This window comes from Stigmatopora nigra, chromosome 21 (genome assembly GCF_051989575.1).
Source record: "Stigmatopora nigra isolate UIUO_SnigA chromosome 21, RoL_Snig_1.1, whole genome shotgun sequence".
Classification (NCBI taxonomy): domain Eukaryota; kingdom Metazoa; phylum Chordata; class Actinopteri; order Syngnathiformes; family Syngnathidae; genus Stigmatopora; species Stigmatopora nigra.
In genome coordinates this window covers 7,794,951-7,813,263 of record NC_135528.1, presented here as the reverse complement: position 1 = coordinate 7,813,263, position 18,313 = coordinate 7,794,951, and the positions used below count along the sequence as shown (strand labels likewise).

Here is an 18,313-nt window from a genome sequence, read left to right as displayed (position 1 = left end):
AAGCATGATGTGTTCAAATTTTATTTTACTATATTGATAGACAGCAATGTTCAAATGTTTTGGGACATTCTTCCATTCTGTAGGATTAGAAAGTGTCCAAATGTGGTTATCATTGATTGATTTATGTTTTTTTTAAGTATACAGCTTGGTTTTCAACTTATTTCCTACCAGCCATTTACCACAAGGGTATGTTCTGTGGTAGTTAGTAAAATATGGAAATACATATTTAAAATAACCATGGATGCCATTCCATATCGATTTAAAATGGGTTGAACAGCCAAAAACTGATTTTGTTTCCTTTTAAAAAAATATTTTTTTTAAATTAAAAACGCATATATACAAGAAAAGTTTTTGTTTTTTGTTTCTAAATGATTTAAATACATATAATTATAAATAAAACTGCAAAATAAACATATTAAAATAATTGTTCACTAACATCGATTTTAAATGGGTTTTACATCATTATAAACTGGGAAATACCATGTCAGCATGTTCGGTTTATAAAGTTCCACATTTTCCACTCTATAATTTGCACATTTTCCATATTAGGAGTCATCCATCTTTTTTTTCTTTTTTTTTCCATGCAGATGTTGAACCACTGAGATTCGCCTTGAAGAAGAGGAGGAGGAGGAGGGAGAGGAGGAAGAGGAGGAAGAGGAGGATGGAAGGAATGGAATGCCGGAGGACGCCTCCGTATGATGGCTTTCAAAGCCAGTGGCCATTGGCAAACAAACATCTCTCAAGCTTCATGTGAGGACTTACGAGAAGGACGACAAGCGTCATGTCCGCCGCGGTGGTCGCGCTGTGGATCGCCACGGGTACGTAACGACGACGCCGATTATAATCTTCACCGTTTCCAGCGTCTCCATGACAGTTAGCGTGCTTGTTAGCTAAGCTAGCTAGCTAGCTAACCGCTGGCGTGCAGCGTCGGCGGAGGGAGAGAAATGTAAATAATAGGGCTAACATTTCAAATCGCGCTTTTTGGTCGGATCGTATTAAATACGAAGCTTACGGTTGTGTTTGATATACGTGTGATTCCAACATCGAGTTGAAAGGGAGTTTATTTGGCGTCACGTCATGTTAAATGGCATGAAAATAACGTTGCATTGTTTTCCTAATAGGATAAGGCCGGTCATTGTAATGAATATAATAACATGCTAATGGAGAGGATCTGTTTTTTTAACTTTCATTTATTTATTAAGATCGGGTTGACATCTTTTAGGGGTCATCGCACAAACTTTAAACAAGGACAAACAAAAAAAATCTGGTACAGTAAATCTGATAGGAATGGTTTATGACCCTTAATAATTCTTTTCTTGGCACCAAATTAGAAATCATAGCCATGAGGAAACAGGTTAATTTTAAATCAAAACATGCTAAATTTTACTACAACACTGACATTAACTAAGCATTAATGGCAGATCAGTTACCACATGTGAATTCGATTTTTTTAAAGATAATGTATAGCTACTTAAGACCACTTTTGACCCATCAGTGCTTTCATCCATTGATCCTCTAGTTGACATTGTGTATAGCAGCAACGGCAGACACATCTCCTCGCGTGAGGAATATGTCCAAAAGGAGAAAATGGTGGGCTGGAAGCAGAGAACAGCCTTGTACAGAGATGGTGAGTGAGTGAATGAGTGAGTGGGTGAGTGGGTGTGTGCAGTGGTGCACTTGAATGTGTTGACCCGCTCGCTGTCCTCCTTCCTTGCTGTCATAACACAGCAGCACCATGCTCTACTGGCTCCTTCCCCTCCTTATTAATCCTGGCATGAATCTTGTAACTTGTTTGAGATTCCTAATGTGTTGTTGCCCTAACAGTAACTTGTAACAACCACATAGTAAACCGCTAGTGTACAATTGATCAATCTTACCTTTTTCAGGCAAAGTCAACGTTGACAAAGGTTAAACTCTGGTCCACTTTGTGTCCTCTCCTCGCAGTGACTTTCACTTCCAGGTTGGGTTCGCTTGCTCGCCGTGGCAGACGATTAGTGCAGGCATTCTGCCAAATAGTTCGTGCGTACAGTAGCCATCGTTGTATTGCTACGCTCCCTGATGAAAATCAAAGAAGGGCATGCATTCCTTCTGAGCAGCCTATGAAGCTAAAAGTCATCGTTTCGTTTCTAGATGGTATTTGACACCATGAAAGGCTAAAAAAAATGCATATTTTCCAAAATATTTGGCCTTTCTATACGTTCCAGTTCCCTCGCAAAGTAGAGTAGCCATTAGTTATGTATTAACTGGGAATAGCTGATGTATTGTGTACAGTAGAAACTGCAAATCATGGTCTGGAAAAGGATGGAATCTGGGCTAGCATTTGAGCGGAACGCCAAGATGGAGAGAGGGAGGGAGGGAGCTTTCAGGAGGCCCTTTGTCCTTTTGTGTGCTAAAGAAACGCAGAGGCCCGAAAGGGAGGATAATAGACCAGGATGTGTGCGTGCGCCACCAACCGCTGTGCCGGCTTTTAATTCACGGTCTGGATCGGAATGTCAGAGCGCCGCCGTGGCTGCCGTAAGAGGATTTGTCTCGCTGTCCTTGGGTGTGATACCATTCATGGCAGGTACACCCGGATGATAATGACCAGTCGATAGCCAATCACTGTGGGGTTATGACATCACAAATGACTTATTTGGAGCACTTGGGTCAAGCCACCAGGTTTTTTTTTTCTTCCCCCGCCACTGTCTGGCATCATTATTTATTTTTTTTAAAGTGATTGCCGTGTCAAGTGCTGGCTTAGAGATAATTGATGGCGGCCAGCTGTGACCCAAGCCTTAGGGACGTCCGACATATGGTCAGGTCAGCCTGTGGTTTCAAATCTTGACCCTATTTTCCATACACATGTTTATTTATTTATTTTTTAGCAGCTCCCCAGTGTTGGTCATAATTAGCTTTCTAATCGGCTGACCTATATATTCAATTATTTTTTGTTGACTTTGAGGTGTATATTTTAGCTCAATCTACTTTACAAAGCCGTAAACGAACCGACAATGGCACTAAAAATGATTCCCTCTCCGTTTCAGTGGTCACCATCTTGTCGAGGTCACATGCCGACCGTAACGTGTACCCGTCTGCCGGTGTGCTCTTCGTTCACGTCCTGGAGAGAGAACACTTTAAAGGAGAGTTTCCTTTTTACCCCAAAGCAGGTAAAAAAAAAAAAAAAACTGTCAAATATAGCCATTTGGTATCCTGGAATATCAGAAATAACTCTTCTTTTCTCACAGGGGACGCCGCCAATGACCCCATCACATTTAACACCAATTTATTGGGGTTCCCGGACCGACCCGGATGGCTTCGTTACATTCAGAGGACCCCCAATAGTGACGGGGTACTTTACGGATCGCCCACGGCCGACCACGTGGGCAAAGCCACCGTCATAGAGGTAAAAAAAAAAGAAAAAAATGCGGGTAATTAGCAGCATGTACAATGTTATGTTTTAGTTGATAGGTTTAATTCCATTATGTCATCATGTATGCTTTGTTTTTAAGCCGCTGGGGAAATTCTTTCGGGTTCCCCCGCATATAAGCCGCACTGATCTGATCTGATCACCCCTTGTGTGTTTCAGATTACCGCCTACAACCGACGCACATTCGAGACGGCACGGAACAACTTGGTCATCAACATCATGGCCACTGAGGGTAAGCGGCAGTGGGGCGGGGGGCGGAGCTTAGTGAACAAAAAAGAAGGGAAAATGTCTTGGATATACCAATTTTATTTCTTTCAAAACATTCAATTAATCATGCAAAACCTACATCACCACAGTGTGATAAATCACAAAAAATCGCAAACAAATTGGAATAAAAAAAGTCAGAGCTGATACATGTAAATTAGGATAGAATAAACAACGAGTACTTTTACAAAAAGGCATGCCATAGATTTGTACAGACCTCAAAATGGATAGGTTCATCATTTTTTTGATATAACCCTGTCCTCTACTACTAAGTTTTATCATTGTGTGGAAATGGCTAAACTGGCAGTTTTACAAATGAACATTTTGCCTTTTTTTGCAGAATTCCCGCTTCCCTACCAGGCCGAGTTTTACATCAAAAACATGAACGTTGAGGAGATGCTAGCCAGCGAGGTCCTGGGCGACTTTTTGGGTGCCGTGAAGAACGTGTGGCAGCCCGAGCGCCTCAACGCCATTAACATCACCTCGGCGTTGGACCGTGGCGGACGTGTGCCGCTGCCTATTAACAATCTGAAAGAAGGGTGAGAATGGAAGAAAGTCAAAATTGGGAAAAAAAACTGATTTTTTTGTCATTTTTGTTTTTCCTAGGGTATACGTCATGGTGGGCGCAGACGTTCCCTTCTCGTCGTGCCTGCGCGAAGTGGAGAGCCCCCACAACCAACTGCGTTGCAGTCAGGAAATGGAGCCCTCCATCAGCTGCGACAAAAAGTTCCGGGCTCAATTTCACATTGACTGGTGTAAAATTTCTTTGGTAAGCCCACCCGTTGTTACAAATCACCATTTTCTAGGCAATCAGAAAATGTGTTATTTATTCACACGAGTATTGATTCTAGGTGGACGTCAACAAAGTGGCAACGGTTTACGTGACCCGTCCCGAGGCCGGTCCGGGGGTCCTGCCCGAAATCGGGGAATACAACCCCCCGTCGGAGAGCCTCAAGAGCCGAGACTACTTGATGGACTTCATCGTGACGTTGGCGGTTCCTTCGGCGGTGGCGCTTCTCCTCTTCGTCATGTTGGGTTACACCATGTGCTGCCGGAGAGAAGGGGTGTAAGTGTCGACAAACTTGACGCCAATGCATTTCAAAGCAATTGAACGTTCCTTGTCGCCAGGTTAACGTAAGGTAACGCTTTAGCTTTGGTCTGAGCTCAACGGTAACAATTGATCAAGCCACGCCATCCCATCACCAACAGTGTGGATGTGTTGTCTGTCATTCATGTTTGATTCATTCCATCTTTGTTTTGTCTCTAGGAAAAAAAGAAACATGCAAACTTCAGCGTAAGTCTTTAATCATTCCTGACATTCGTTTTTTTTCCCCCCCTTTTTATGTCACCATTCATGTACTCATCACTTATCAAAATTGTGGTCGATTTACACTATCAGCTCATTGACTTTGACAGCGATAGAGTAAAATAAACAGTAATTTTTTTTAGTGATTGACAAATAGGCTCTTGACTCGTAAAGCTTCAAAAGTTTGCATTTATTAAAAATAATCACTGCAGGCACATCACTAATTTCCATTTTTTTTCTTCCCAGCATCCAACTGGTCCACCACAGTTCCATCCAGAAGTCCACCAAGGAGATGCGCAGCATGTCCAAACACCGTGAAATCTCGTGGCCCCTCTCCACGTTGCCCGTCTTCAACCCGGTCAGCGGCGAGGTGGTCCCGCCCATCCACCCGGACAGCTACGAAACCACCAGCATGCCACTCATGCAAACGCAGACGTGAGTACAGAACACACTAAACACACAAACGCGGCTTAAAAGCTCGGAGCTGTCCCGTGATTTGACCTAATAGGCTTGGAGAAAATGAATGTGGGATTTTTGTACAAGCTCTAATGTATCATTTCTTTGACTTCAGGAACCTACAAAACCAGATTACCATACCGCAACAACCATCAGGTAAGTTTTGTTCTGTTCACCAACACTTAATTGAAAAAATAATGCAAAAATAAAGTAGGATTTCAAAGCGTAATAGCTCTCTCTCGCCAACCACTTTGAGATCCACTGTACTCAAATACTGTTCGTTGTTTTTTTTTTTTTTTTTTACTGCTAACCAAGGAGATAGTTATGTCATGTCAACATTTCGAAGGTTGGAGGTAGGCACATACTAGCAGAGACATATTGTAAAAACATTGAAACTAACTTACCTTTTCTTTGGCAGGTAAATGGTATTCCTGAGGAGCAAAAAGTGTCCGAAGCACTTAATCTGTGACTTGGATTGATTGCAAGGTTTGTTAAAAGGAAAGTAGCATTCATGTGCACCTGTTAAACACTTTCAACTACTAGATGTTTTAACTTTACCAGCACCCTTTTGGGGCAAAATTTTGTCATTTTTCATTAACTGTTAGTGTCACATATGAATAATACATTGTGTCCTGTTTACCTTGTACAAAAGGAAGAAATAAACAGACTTACATTGTATGAGAACTGAAGCCAAAACTTCACATTTTATGAAGTCATTCTGTACAGCGGAATAAAGGCCATTTATAAATATGGATACATTTCACATTTTATAACGTCACCAAAAAAAAAAAAAAGTAGCATATTTCAAAGAGTATAAATAGTTGTTGCTTTTACACTAGCAAAATTGAACAATTAAGTACCACTGGTGGACAATAATGACAAACATGATTTATTGCCATTGGCGACCACAGATGTCCAATCCATTTGAACCGGGAAGGTCGGCAACGGACGAACGTCGACCCACCGGATTCAAATGGATCGGACGTCTGTGGTCGCCAATGGCAGCCAACTAACGAGGTAATGACTAAACTGCGACCTTTGGAGTAAAGTACGCAATCTCACCTTCAAATGGCATGACAAAATACCACCATTTTTTTCTTGAAAAATCTGCTTGATGCAGACTTTGAGCTGCACATGTTTTCAATTTTCAGTTCTTTTTAAAAGTGCTAAACCTGCAAAGGAGAAGGCAGGTGACAAAAAAACAACAAATCAAGCAAACAATTAGTCGTATTTTTTTTTAGCCAAGTCAGTGCAATTTGATGGCTGCTAAGTGTACGTTTTAAAAGGAGTCACAATGTTAGTTGTGCATTTTCTACTACGGTGGCGGGGGAATTAAAACCCACTCAACCGCCCGAAAAAATTCAACTAAGTGCGCATAAAGTACAAAACAAAGCGTATAAAATATAAGCTTAATTTTAAATAATTAAATACTGTACATTTCACATAGAATTTAAGAGCTACAGCAGGTGACCACAGTACCTTTTTTAGCACACAAAAAAAGTTTTGATCCGCTCGTTGGTCCATATTTTGCATATTAAAAAAATCCCATTAAATACTGAAATTGAACGGAGCACTTTTTTTTCTTAGGTTGGACGGAAAAGTTCCTCCTTCGCAATGTAAATGTAAAAGTGTTTTCTTTTGCCCTAAAATTAAGATTTAAAAAAAAAAAAAGGAAAAATTCAGTCCTTGTTCTTCAGTGTGCAACTATGAGGAAAAGAAAGAAAATTGTCTGGAGCTCAGACATGCTCTTTGGCCCAAAGCAAGACCAGCAAAACCAGCAGTGAAAAGACTCCGAGGCGTTTGAGCAGAGCCACCGTGTCCTTGGGGACGACTACCTGAGCCAGGTCGTTGGTGATGACGGAGATCTCGTGAGCCACGCACACAAAGATGAAGCTGCTTACCAGGATGTTAAGCGACGGGCTGCCCGGGATCAGGATCAATATGCCTTTGGTGTCGGCGGCCAGCCAGATGTGGTACTGGCAGATGAACAGCTATAAAGGAAGGTAGGCAAGTTCATTACGTCAATTTTTTCATCACAAGTATGTTTGTTTAAAATCAACACAGAAATTGAGGGGAAAGAAAAACACTCACCTCCAAGGAGATCTTTCCAAACCAAGCAAAGAAAGAACTGTAGATGGAGCGTGCGTAGCCGGGGATGTTCCGGATCAAAATGAATGCCAAGATCTGTATGAGAGAGTTTAAAATTCATTTGTATCATTTGAGTTGGCATTGAAGTAAAGAAAGTGCAGACCTGAAACACCGAGATGTACGGGTGCATCTCATTGCACTCTGTTTTGTTTTTGCAGCCGCTGGCCCACACCGAGTACGTCTGTAAGGTAAAGGCGGACCACTTTGTTGGGGGTGATCTGAAAGGACTTTGGGGTGGAGACGGAAGACTGTGTCCTTACGATAAAGGTGACCAGCGACAACAAGAGGAGCGTGTTGGAGACAAAGCTGGAGAAGAGACCTTCCCCTTTGCCCTCGGACAGCATCTGCCGCTTCTGCAGCACCAAGTAGACGAAGGCGAACAGCATGCCGTGGATCACCGCCTGAGACAAATGACAAGTAAAAAAACAACAGAGTAAAGTAAGGCTTTTTTCGTAAAGTAGTCAAGACCTCCCAATAATGACAAAAAAAAGAGTATAAAAATAACCAATGTGTGAATATTAGTCAACTTTGCTAAAGTTTTCAACACCAAACTTTTTGCCCTCAGGTCCAAATGCCAAGTACTACTGCTTTCTCTCGCAGGGTGGTGGCCCAATGGATAAGTCATCAGTCTGCCAACTCTTTGGTCCTGGGTTCAAATCCCAGTGCAGGCAAAGATTTTCCCACAATTGTTCAGGTAAATGTATAAGTATAAATGCTAAAGTGTTTAACTGAATAAGTATTCAGAGGTGGATGAAGCATTTTGTCCAAAAAATGACTAAGTGTTTCACCCCATTTCCTTGGATAAAACTATAAGTACTACTGCTTTTTCTTATAGGTTGGTGGCCCAGTGGATAAGTCATCAGTTTGCCAACTCTTTGGTCCCTGGTTCAATTCCCAGTGCCAGCAAAGATTTTCCAACAATTGTTCAGGTAAATGTATAAGTATAAATGCTAAAGTGTTTAACTGAATAAGTATTCAGAGGTGGATGAAGCATTTTGTCCAAAAAATGACTAAGTGTTTCACCCCATTTCCTTGGATAAAACGTTTCAACACCTATGTATAAGTGGGGCACGAGTTGGTGTTGTGGGTTGCACACTCGCCTTTGCACCGAGAGAACGTGAGTTCGCTTCCCGGTGTCGGCGGTTCACTGACCAAGCAAGCGGTCGAGGGTCGGCCGAAGGCCGACCCGAGAACGCCTTTCGCACATACAGGTCCATCAAGTGTCTTCCGAACTGCCGAAGGCAGTTCGGAATATAACCTTTTGCTGAAAAGTATGACTAAGTGTTTAATAAAAATTAAAAAGTTTTTCTTTTTTTTTCTCTTCTTGTTCCATTTTCCAGACTACATGGTTCGGTGATCAGCCAAAGGTCGACAGCGGGAATCGAACCCAGGTCTCCCAGACGGGAGTCCTGTGAACTAACCTCTGCGCCAACCAAGTGACTACACTTTTCTATGTAATCATTTGAGTGTCTTTCCAAGAAGTCCACAGAAATGACTAAGTGAAAAAGCGTCTCGGCCGGGATTCGAACCCAGGTCTCCCAGGCGGGAGTCCAGTGATCTAACCTCTGCGCCAACCAAGTGACTACACCTTTCTCTGTAATCATTTGAGTTTCTTGAGAAGAGGTTCAAAGAAACAACTAAGTGAAAAAGTGTCTTGACCGGGAATCGAACCCAGGTCTCCCGGACGGGAGACAGGTGAGTTAACCACTACGCCACCAAGTGACCACGGTTGCTTTTGTAATCATTTAAGTTTCTTGAGAAGAAGTCCACCGAAACAACTAAGTGAAAAAGAGTCATGACCGGGAATCGAACCCAGGTCTCCCGGACGGGAGACAGGTGAGTTAACCACTACGCCACCAAATGACCACAGTTGCTTTTGTAATCATTTAAGTTTCTTGAGAAGAGGTCCACAGAAACAACTAAGTGAAAAAGTGTCACAACCGGGATTCGAACCAAAGTCTCCCCGACAAGAGCTAGGTGAGTTAACCACTAATCCACCATACTATACTATGTCATTTTTAAGCCTTACTATACTAAGTCATTTTTAAGCCTTATTATACTATGTCGTTTTTCAAGAAAAAAAGCCTTACTATCTGTCATTTTTAAGCCTTACTATACTAAGTCATTTTTAAGCCTTACTATACTATGTCATTTTTTCAGAGAAAAAGCCTTACTATACTATGTCATTTTTTCAGAAAAAAAGCCTTACTATACTAAGTCATTTTTAAGCCTTACTATACTAAGTCGTTTTTTTCAGAGAAAAAGCCTTACTATACTATGTCGTTTTTTTCAGAGAAAAAGCCTAACTATACTATGTCGTTTTTTCACAGAAAAAGCCTTACTATACTATGTCGGTTTTTTTCAGAGAAAAAGCCTTACTATACTATGTTGTTTTTTTTCAAGAAAAAAAGCCTTACTATACTATGTCGTTTTTTCAAGAAAAAAGCCTTACTATACTATGTCGTTTTTAAGCCTTACTATACTAAGTCATTTTTAAGCCTTACTATACTATGTCGTTTTTTTCAGAGAAAAAGCCTTACTATACTATGTCATTTTTTCAGAGAAAAAGCCTTACTATTCTAAGTCATTTTTAAGCCTTACTATACTAAGTCGTTTTTTTCAGAGAAAAAGCCTTACTATACTATGTCGTTTTTTTTCAGAGAAAAAGCCTAACTATACTATGTCGTTTTTTCACAGAAAAAGCCTTACTATACTATGTCGGTTTTTTTCAGAGAAAAAGCCTTACTATACTATGTTGTTTTTTTTTCAAGAAAAAAAGCCTTACTATACTATGTCGTTTTTTCAAGAAAAAAGCCTTACTATACTATGTCGTTTTTAAGCCTTACTATACTAAGTCATTTTTAAGCCTTACTATACTATGTCGTTTTTTTCAGAGAAAAAGCCTTACTATACTATGTCATTTTTTCAGAGAAAAAGCCTTACTATTCTAAGTCATTTTTAAGCCTTACTATACTATATACTACTATACTAAAAAAAAACGACATAGTATAGTAAGGCTTTTTTTCTTGAAAAAACGACATAGGGTAGTAAGGCTTTTTTTCTTGAAAAAAAACGACATAGTATAGTAAGGCTTTTTCTCTGAAAAAAAACGACATAGTATAGTAAGGCTTTTTCTCTGAAAAAAAAACGACATAGTATAGTAAGGCTTTTATCTGTGAAAAAACGACAGTATAGTAAGGCTTTTTCTCTGAAAAAACGACATAGTATAGTAAGGCTTTTTCTCTGAAAAACGACATAGTATAGTAAGGCTTAAAAATGACTTAGTATAGTAAGGCTTAAAAACGACATAGTATAGTAAGGCTTTTTCTGTGAAAAAACGACATAGTATAGTAAGGCTTTTTTCTTGAAAAAAACGACATAGTATAGTAAGGCTTTTTCTCTGAAAAAAAACGACATAGTATAGTAAGGCTTTTTCTGTGAAAAAACGACATAGTATAGTAAGGCTTTTTCTGTGAAAAAACGACAGTATAGTAAGGCTTTTTCTCTGAAAAAACGACATAGTATAGTAAGGCTTTTTCTCTGAAAAACGACATAGTATAGTAAGGCTTAAAAATGACTTAGTATAGTAAGGCTTAAAAACGACATAGTATAGTAAGGCTTTTTTTCTTGAAAAAAACGACATAGTATAGTAAGGCTTTTTTCTTGAAAAAACGACATAGTATAGTAAGGCTTAATAACGACATAGAATAGTAAGGCTCTTTCTGTGAAAAAACGACATAGTATAGTAAGGCTTTTTCTCTGAAAAAACGACATAGTATAGTAAGGCTTTTTCTCTGAAAAAACAACATAGTATAGTAAGGCTTTTTCTCTGAAAAAACGACATAGTATAGTAAGGCTTTTTTTCTTGAAAAAACGACATAGTATAGTAAGGCTTTTTTCTTGAAAAAACGACATAGTATAGTAAGGCTTTTTTCTTAAAAAAACGACATAGTATAGTAAGGCTTTTTCTCTGAAAAAAAACGACATAGTATAGTAAGGCTTTTTCTCTGAAAAAACGACATAGTATAGTAAGGCTTAAAAATGACTTAGTATAGTAAGGCTTAAAAACGACATAAGGCTTTTTCTCTGAAAAAAACGACATAGTATAGTAAGGCTTTTTCTCTGAAAAAACGACATAGTATAGTAAGGCTTTTTCTCTGAAAAAACAACATAGTATAGTAAGGCTTTTTCCCTGAAAAAACGACATAGTATAGTAAGGCTTTTTTTCTTGAAAAAACGACATAGTATAGTAAGGCTTTTTTCTTGAAAAAACGACATAGTATAGTAAGGCTTTTTTCTTAAAAAAACGACATAGTATAGTAAGGCTTTTTCTCTGAAAAAAAAACGACATAGTATAGTAAGGCTTTTTCTCTGAAAAAACGACATTATAGTAAGGCTTAAAAATGACTTAGTATAGTAAGGCTTAAAAACGACATAAGGCTTTTTCTCTGAAAAAAACGACATAGTATAGTAAGGCTTTTTCTCTGAAAAAACGACATAGTATAGTAAGGCTTTTTCTCTGAAAAAACAACATAGTATAGTAAGGCTTTTTCCCTGAAAAAACGACATAGTATAGTAAGGCTTTTTTTCTTGAAAAAACGACATAGTATAGTAAGGCTTTTTTCTTGAAAAAACGACATAGTATAGTAAGGCTTTTTTCTTAACAAAACGACATAGTATAGTAAGGCTTTTTCTCTGAAAAAAAACGACATAGTATAGTAAGGCTTTTTCTGTGAAAAAACGACATAGTATAGTAAGGCTTTTTCTGTGAAAAAACGACATAGTATAGTAAGGCTTTTTCTCTGAAAAAAACGACATAGTATAGTAAGGCTTTTTCTGTGAAAAAACGACATAGTATAGTAAGGCTTTTTCTCTGAAAAAAAACGACATAGTATAGTAAGGCTTAAAAACGACATAGTATAGTAAGGCTTTTTTTCTTGAAAAAACGACATAGTATAGTAAGGCTTTTTTTCTTGAAAAAAAACGACATAGTATAGTAAGGCTTAAAAACGACATAGTATAGTAAGGCTTTTTCTGTGGAAAAAAAAGCCTTACTATACTATGTCGTTTTTTTCAAGAAAAAAAGCCTTACTATACTATGTCGTTTTTTCAAGAAAAAAAAGCCTTACTATACTAAGTCATTTTTAAGCCTTACTATACTATGTCGTTTTTAAGCCTTACTATACTATGTCGTTTTTTCAGAGAAAAAGCCTGACTATACTATGTCGTTTTTAAGCCTTACTATAGTTCGGCAGTTCGGAATGTAACCTTTTACTGAAAAGTATGACAAAGTGTTTAATATAAATTAAAAAGTTTTTTTTTCCTTCTTGTTCCATTTTCTAGACTACTTGGTTCAGTGATCAGCCAAACAACAACAGCGGGAATCGAACCCAGGTCTCCCAGACGGGAGTCCAGTGATCTAACCTCTGCGACAACCAAGTGACCACACTTTTCACTGTCATCATTTGAGTGTCTTGACTACAAGTCCACAGAAACAACTAAGTGAAAAAGTGTCCCAACCAGGATTTGAACCCAGGCTGCCTATACAAGAGACAAATGAGTTAACCTCTACGCCACAGTGCCATGCTATACTATGTTGTTGTTTTTTTGAAAGAAAATAAAGCCTGACTATACTATGTCGTGTTTTAAGAAAAAAGACTTACTATACTATGTCGTTTTTTTAACCAAAAAAGCCTTACTATACATGCTCATTGTAAATAAATAATGAAGGTGACGGCGTGCACTTACAAAGCGGTCCAGCCTCCACCTGAAATCCCACTCGTAAACGCTTCCGTCCAACTGGAAGAGCGAGGAGAAGGGCCAAAAGGAGAAGACGCTGTTGAACAAGTCCTGCCGACCGAGATAAAATGGAGGAAATTTCAAGCGAGACGACGACGGAAATCGGCTGTGGAGTCATTTTTGCAACCAGTGAGTGCTGACCTACCTGCGAGTAAGCCAAGACGGCGATGAACCCCAGGAGTGCCACAAGCTTGAGCAGGACGCCAAAGTGCCACATTTTGTTGGCTGCACGTTTGACCAGACTGCCGTCACATTTCTGTTTGACATTTTGGAACATTTTTTCATTTTTAAGCACTTACCGTTGGCCCTCTTCTGCAAGATCTGAGGCCACACTGCCAACACGGCATAGATGACGAAGAACCAGAAGGTAACCAGGGGGACGAAGTAATAAAACTGGTAGGGCCGGTCCATCACCACGCACAAGACCAACACCAAAAAGTTGAGACGAAAGAGTACCTATGAAAAAAAGAAGAAGAAATGCTTACATTAGAACAAAACATGAATAAAAGACAAAAAAGATTGGAGTGCCGCTCGTCTCACCTGGCACACTCGATAGAGTCCGAAATCTCCTTTCAGCCAAAAAAAGGAAAAGTGTCCGTAACCCGTCTGGAAAAGGTAGGCGGCCACCAGCACGCGCACGTGCATGTAAACTGGGATAAACTGGAAGAAGACACAAGAGTCCATCAGAATCCCGACACGTGCACACTTCAGGGCGCGTGGGGAACTCACGGCGCTGGCTCCCGATATGTGATAAATGAGGATGACCAGCTGCATCCAACCCTTCCACTCGTCCGTTTGCTCCCGGTTCAATAGTTTCACCTGCGTGGAGAAAAGGCCAAATCAACAACAGTCCTAATCATTGACAAAACCATGACATGAACAATTCATTTTGAAGCGGGAATGTCCCCCTGGTCCATCTCCTCACCTCTTTGCTGTTTTCACTGTAGAAGACGCCCAGCACGAAAATGTAAACGAGCGGGATGAAGAATGTGGAGTGCGTGTAGAACTTGTGCTCCTTCATGAAGAAATTGGCCCGATCGCACAGATAAAAGTAGGCCATGATGAGGCCCATTCTGCACAGGGCCTGGAAAGCCGCCTTGACGCCCGGCGGCGCCGCCGCGCTGGCCGGTTTCTTCTCTTCCAGGCTCTCCACGTCGGGCGGTACGGGGCGGTGATGGCGCCGGTCGCCCAAGAGCTGAAGGCCCAGCAGGACCAGGGCGCAGCCGGCAAAGAAGCAGACGGCCAGTTTCTGCAAGAGGTTGGGCGTGGGCGCCGTTTGGCAGCACGAGCCGTCCACGGGTCGCTGGACTTTGTTGCACAGGGCGTTCATCAGAACCATGGCGCCCTGAAGAGAGGTCATTTTAAACATGGCAACCACTGGCGCGGCAGCTTTTTCTTTCCGTGACAAACTTACCACATCTCGGGCCCCTTCTGGGATGTGCAGCCCGTCGTCCGATCGCTGGATGGTTTCGGCGGCCGCCTGGCGGGTGGCGGCTAGCAGCTTGACCCCCGACCTGTTGCCACGCTTGCTGGCGTCCAGCGCGTCAACGGCCGCTCGGTTGTAGAGCTCCAACTGGTGGTTGGTGATCATCTTTCTGTCCTTTCGCAACAATTCCTCGTTGACTGGTTCTGGAGTGAAAATACACTTTGTTAGCGGCTAATTTATGTCCTAATAAAGGCTAAATAGCATAACGCCATCTTGTTCATTCATTTATGATGATGTAGCTATCAATACAACTGATAGCTTAAATGCTACAATTGGGTGAAAGTCACTAATTTCCAGGTCAAAGCTGCTACTTCAGTTTGGGGATTTTTGTTTGTTACCATCCAAGAATAACAGGTTAAATCTCCAAATTAGACATAAGTATTTTCAGCAATATTTCTGAATGTAGGAAGCACAGTTTGTAGTTGGCTGACCTTGAAGGACCCAGTAGACCTCTCCGTGTTGGGCCAAGCTCTCCAAAAGTGGCGCCATGGCGCTCACGTTGACTTTGTACTGCCGTAAAGTCTCGCCGGTGCCGCCGCGCAGTTTAATGGACCACTGCGGAAAAGAGACAAACGATTAGGAACCCGGATCAGAGTCTCATTTGCTCTCGGGAACCTACCGTTGCCGCGCCGAGGACGACCACGTCGGGCTGTGCTGAGCCTTCCTGCAACGAAACACGTTTGCAAAAAGTTACAAAACAGTCAGCGACTTCCACAAGGGAAGAAATATCGTCCCTTACGTTGTTCCATGATATCAATCGCTCTTTCATGGAGTTATTGGCCTCCGGATTCCACAGGAAGTCCTAAAGACACCAAGAAAGCCGGTTGTTTGTCACTTGTCAGATGATAGCACGGCTGATACAAAGAAAAGAAAAATGGACAAAAATAGCTCACCACATAAAGAGAGAAGCTCTTTTCTTCAAAAGAAATGTCCGCATGCTTCTGTCAGACAAACAAAGAGATTCTTGTTAGCAACAGTTGGAGGAAAAACAATGTGAACGCAATGGAATTTCTTTTGACTTTTGTATGAAATGCTCAGTCAATTGTGGCATAATTAAATGAAGCAAAATATAGATTTTTTAAATCTGTAGAAGCATTCTGAGAAAATTATATTGGGTAATTTTTCAGCATTTTTTAGATGGTTTTAAGAATTAATGACAAAGATCAAACCATTTTTTAAACATAAATTAGGTGCAAAACTTACTCCACCACTGCAAAAAAAATACAAATACTACACACAAAAAAAACGTTTATAGGTATATATAATAAATAAGTTTTCTTAAAGGGAAAAAACGCTTCAAATAATTAAGAAAAATCAAGTTATCGCCCAGGTCTGCTATGTAAGGCTAAATTTTTACGTTTTTTTTTTTTTTTACAAAAAAAAATGTTTAAATGTATTTTTTTATCTGTCCACAGAATAATTTGAAGTAATCATCATAAATTCTGACATCCAAACATACCTTTTTGCCATCTTCTCTTTGACCCGGGTTAATAATTTCAACAAAGGAGAAAAATAGCTGTCGTATTCGGGAATCCCCAACAAAGGCCACTCGCTTTTGAGAAAGGCAGTTTTTGGCTTCACTGTCACGCACAGAGGGAAAAAAACAAAACAAAAAAAAAACATTGTCAACAAAGAACGCAGCTGTCGTTCCACTTTTACAACTTTGCTTTGCATTCACGCAGCTCAATGGGTGACTCACATGCTTTTGTATTTGTGCATCATGCAGCCATAAGGCTGCCAAACATTCTCCCCCAGGTAACGTCCACTGGATAGCAGCCATTCACATGAATCTGCCCCTATGGAAGAAAAGCACCAGCCTTTTAAACCATTATTAAATGACTTTAAAAATAAACCATGCATGAATGTTTTGCTTTAATGTCTACCAGCTCAACGGTAAAAGAAAAACACGTTATTGTGAGCTACAAGCATACGATAATAAAGGACAATATTTTCTGCATTTTGTTACATTTTAATCATTGGATGCCATTGACAGGCATAAACATGAACAAGTAGACAGGAAAAACCTGCATGATTTACTATGCATTTCCAGTTTATCCACTTATAAACAGTCCTAATATGATAGTAATTGCGCAGTTATTGTAATTGTTATATTAGGAATGTCCTAATTATCCCACCACAACTTTACTAGTCATGCGAAACTTCACTCGTTGACAGTTGGATGTCACGATTACATGAATCTATTGCAATTGTACCTGACTTTGGAATACAAAGCGCAGAAACGTCACGATGTAGTAAAGAATGTGTTTTTAGCGAGATAATAGCTGTCACAATAGTGACAAGAATACAGTAGCGCATTACAATTACGCTATAATGAGTCGTTGATGTCAGTCAAGCATGCTGTTAAGGATGTAAACATTGCTACCAAACCGCAGCATCAACTAACAAACCTTCAACGAAAAATCCGCCGTCATTACGTTATTACTCTACAAAATGCCACCATTATCCAAATAGATCCAATAAAGTAAACGGGAGGGCAATAACACATCTAAACATACGTTAGTGTTAGCATTAGCATGTGTCAAGTGTCACCATTACGGAAGCGTTACAAGCGGTTACTTACCTCCAAAATAGCGTGATGCTGCGTGGAAGAGGGCGAGTAAAAGGACGAGGACGAGCGATATTAATTTGGCGTTCTTGATGGTGAAATGTTGGTTTATATCTCGTTTTCCCAGGCTGTAGGCCAGGCCCGCCATCTTCGCTGGTCCATGACAACGAGCAGCTGTGAATTGTGCGAGGGTGCGTCGTCAAAGCTCCTCTTCATCCCCTCCCTCATTCGTGCTCACTACGAAATAAATAAATAAATAAATCAAAGTTGACGTACAATTCGTTTGAACGTAACGAGTTACGTTCTCTTCAAAAAGGAAACATTGTACCTTTGCATGTTATTCCAACTTTGTATATCATTCAACACTACTACTTTCACATTTCCAAAAAGTATTGCTCACCCATCTATTATTGTTATTGTTCTCATTTCACTCGTAACAAGTTTACTCCAACATTCCATAACCCTCTTGTTTGAAAACTTTGAAACAATAATAATAAAATAAAAACTTTCTAGCATTATTGATGGTCATAGTTTATGTACTACATCCGAAGGATTTACCACAATAAAATCAACAGGAAGTAACCAAAATAAACAGGAAGTAAACCAGGAGAGACGGCGTGAAAAGATGGGAGATGGATTCTAATACAGGGAACAGGAAGGCCATGCTGACTGACAAATGTTTTTCATAAACATGATCGTGCAAACCAAAACAACGAATGCAAAAACTACACAAAACAAAACTTCCGAGTAACCGCCAAACGAATAAGACGGACGCATGCTTAAAACTTACTTTGATGTTGAAAAAGACTTAAAAAGGGACGGACAAACGAGACTTCGATGCACAGGCGTGGGGTAACGAGACATGGAGAACTGGTGGGTAAC

The 18,313-nt window shown here is 40.2% G+C and overlaps 3 protein-coding genes across 10 annotated transcripts in view; 1 reads left to right on the top strand and 2 right to left on the bottom strand.

The window, feature by feature from the left end:
• The window catches only part of ppp1r9a (protein phosphatase 1, regulatory subunit 9A), a 25,455-nt gene extending 23,476 nt beyond the window's left edge, over positions 1-1,979 (bottom strand). The window contains exon 1 of the mRNA XM_077743416.1: positions 1,878-1,979. The gene's annotated coding sequence lies outside the window, so the exon portion shown is untranslated. The remainder of the gene's footprint in view (positions 1-1,877) is intronic.
• Positions 634-9,588, top strand: sgce (sarcoglycan, epsilon). 6 transcript variants are annotated; one of them, XR_013330282.1, is made up of 18 exons: positions 634-818; positions 1,520-1,627; positions 3,024-3,146; positions 3,225-3,382; positions 3,566-3,638; positions 4,011-4,209; positions 4,277-4,439; positions 4,522-4,736; positions 4,938-4,964; positions 5,223-5,411; positions 5,548-5,588; positions 5,748-5,785; positions 5,851-5,918; positions 7,130-7,435; positions 7,739-7,768; positions 7,848-7,997; positions 8,416-8,509; positions 8,921-9,588. XR_013330282.1 is itself a non-coding variant. In XM_077743424.1 (13 exons), exons 1-13 carry the CDS (start codon positions 782-784, stop codon positions 5,899-5,901), a joined length of 1,422 nt encoding a protein of 473 aa, XP_077599550.1. In that variant the 5' UTR covers positions 634-781; the 3' UTR covers positions 5,902-6,116. The 6 variants fall into 6 exon arrangements, 4 of the variants coding, with proteins under 4 accessions (XP_077599550.1, XP_077599553.1, XP_077599551.1 ...); XR_013330283.1 differs by lacking the exons at positions 5,748-5,785; positions 7,739-7,768; positions 7,848-7,997; positions 8,416-8,509; positions 8,921-9,588 and having other exon boundaries at positions 7,130-7,148; XM_077743424.1 differs by lacking the exons at positions 7,130-7,435; positions 7,739-7,768; positions 7,848-7,997; positions 8,416-8,509; positions 8,921-9,588 and having other exon boundaries at positions 5,851-6,116.
• casd1 (CAS1 domain sialic acid O acetyltransferase 1) lies at positions 6,106-18,313 on the bottom strand. 3 transcript variants are annotated; one of them, XM_077743420.1, is made up of 19 exons: positions 18,222-18,313; positions 17,447-17,668; positions 16,565-16,661; positions 16,325-16,445; positions 15,759-15,806; positions 15,605-15,667; positions 15,485-15,529; positions 15,297-15,420; positions 14,794-15,008; positions 14,305-14,724; positions 14,109-14,198; positions 13,920-14,039; positions 13,679-13,835; positions 13,525-13,604; positions 13,329-13,430; positions 7,841-7,981; positions 7,684-7,761; positions 7,524-7,616; positions 6,106-7,423 (listed from the first exon to the last, which is right to left on the bottom strand). In XM_077743420.1, the coding sequence occupies exons 2-19, from the start codon at positions 17,577-17,579 to the stop codon at positions 7,169-7,171; spliced, it is 2,382 nt and encodes a 793-aa protein (XP_077599546.1). In that variant the 5' UTR covers positions 17,580-17,668; positions 18,222-18,313; the 3' UTR covers positions 6,106-7,168. The 3 variants fall into 3 exon arrangements, with proteins under 3 accessions (XP_077599546.1, XP_077599548.1, XP_077599547.1); XM_077743422.1 differs by having other exon boundaries at positions 15,759-15,803; XM_077743421.1 differs by lacking the exon at positions 18,222-18,313 and adding an exon at positions 17,760-17,908.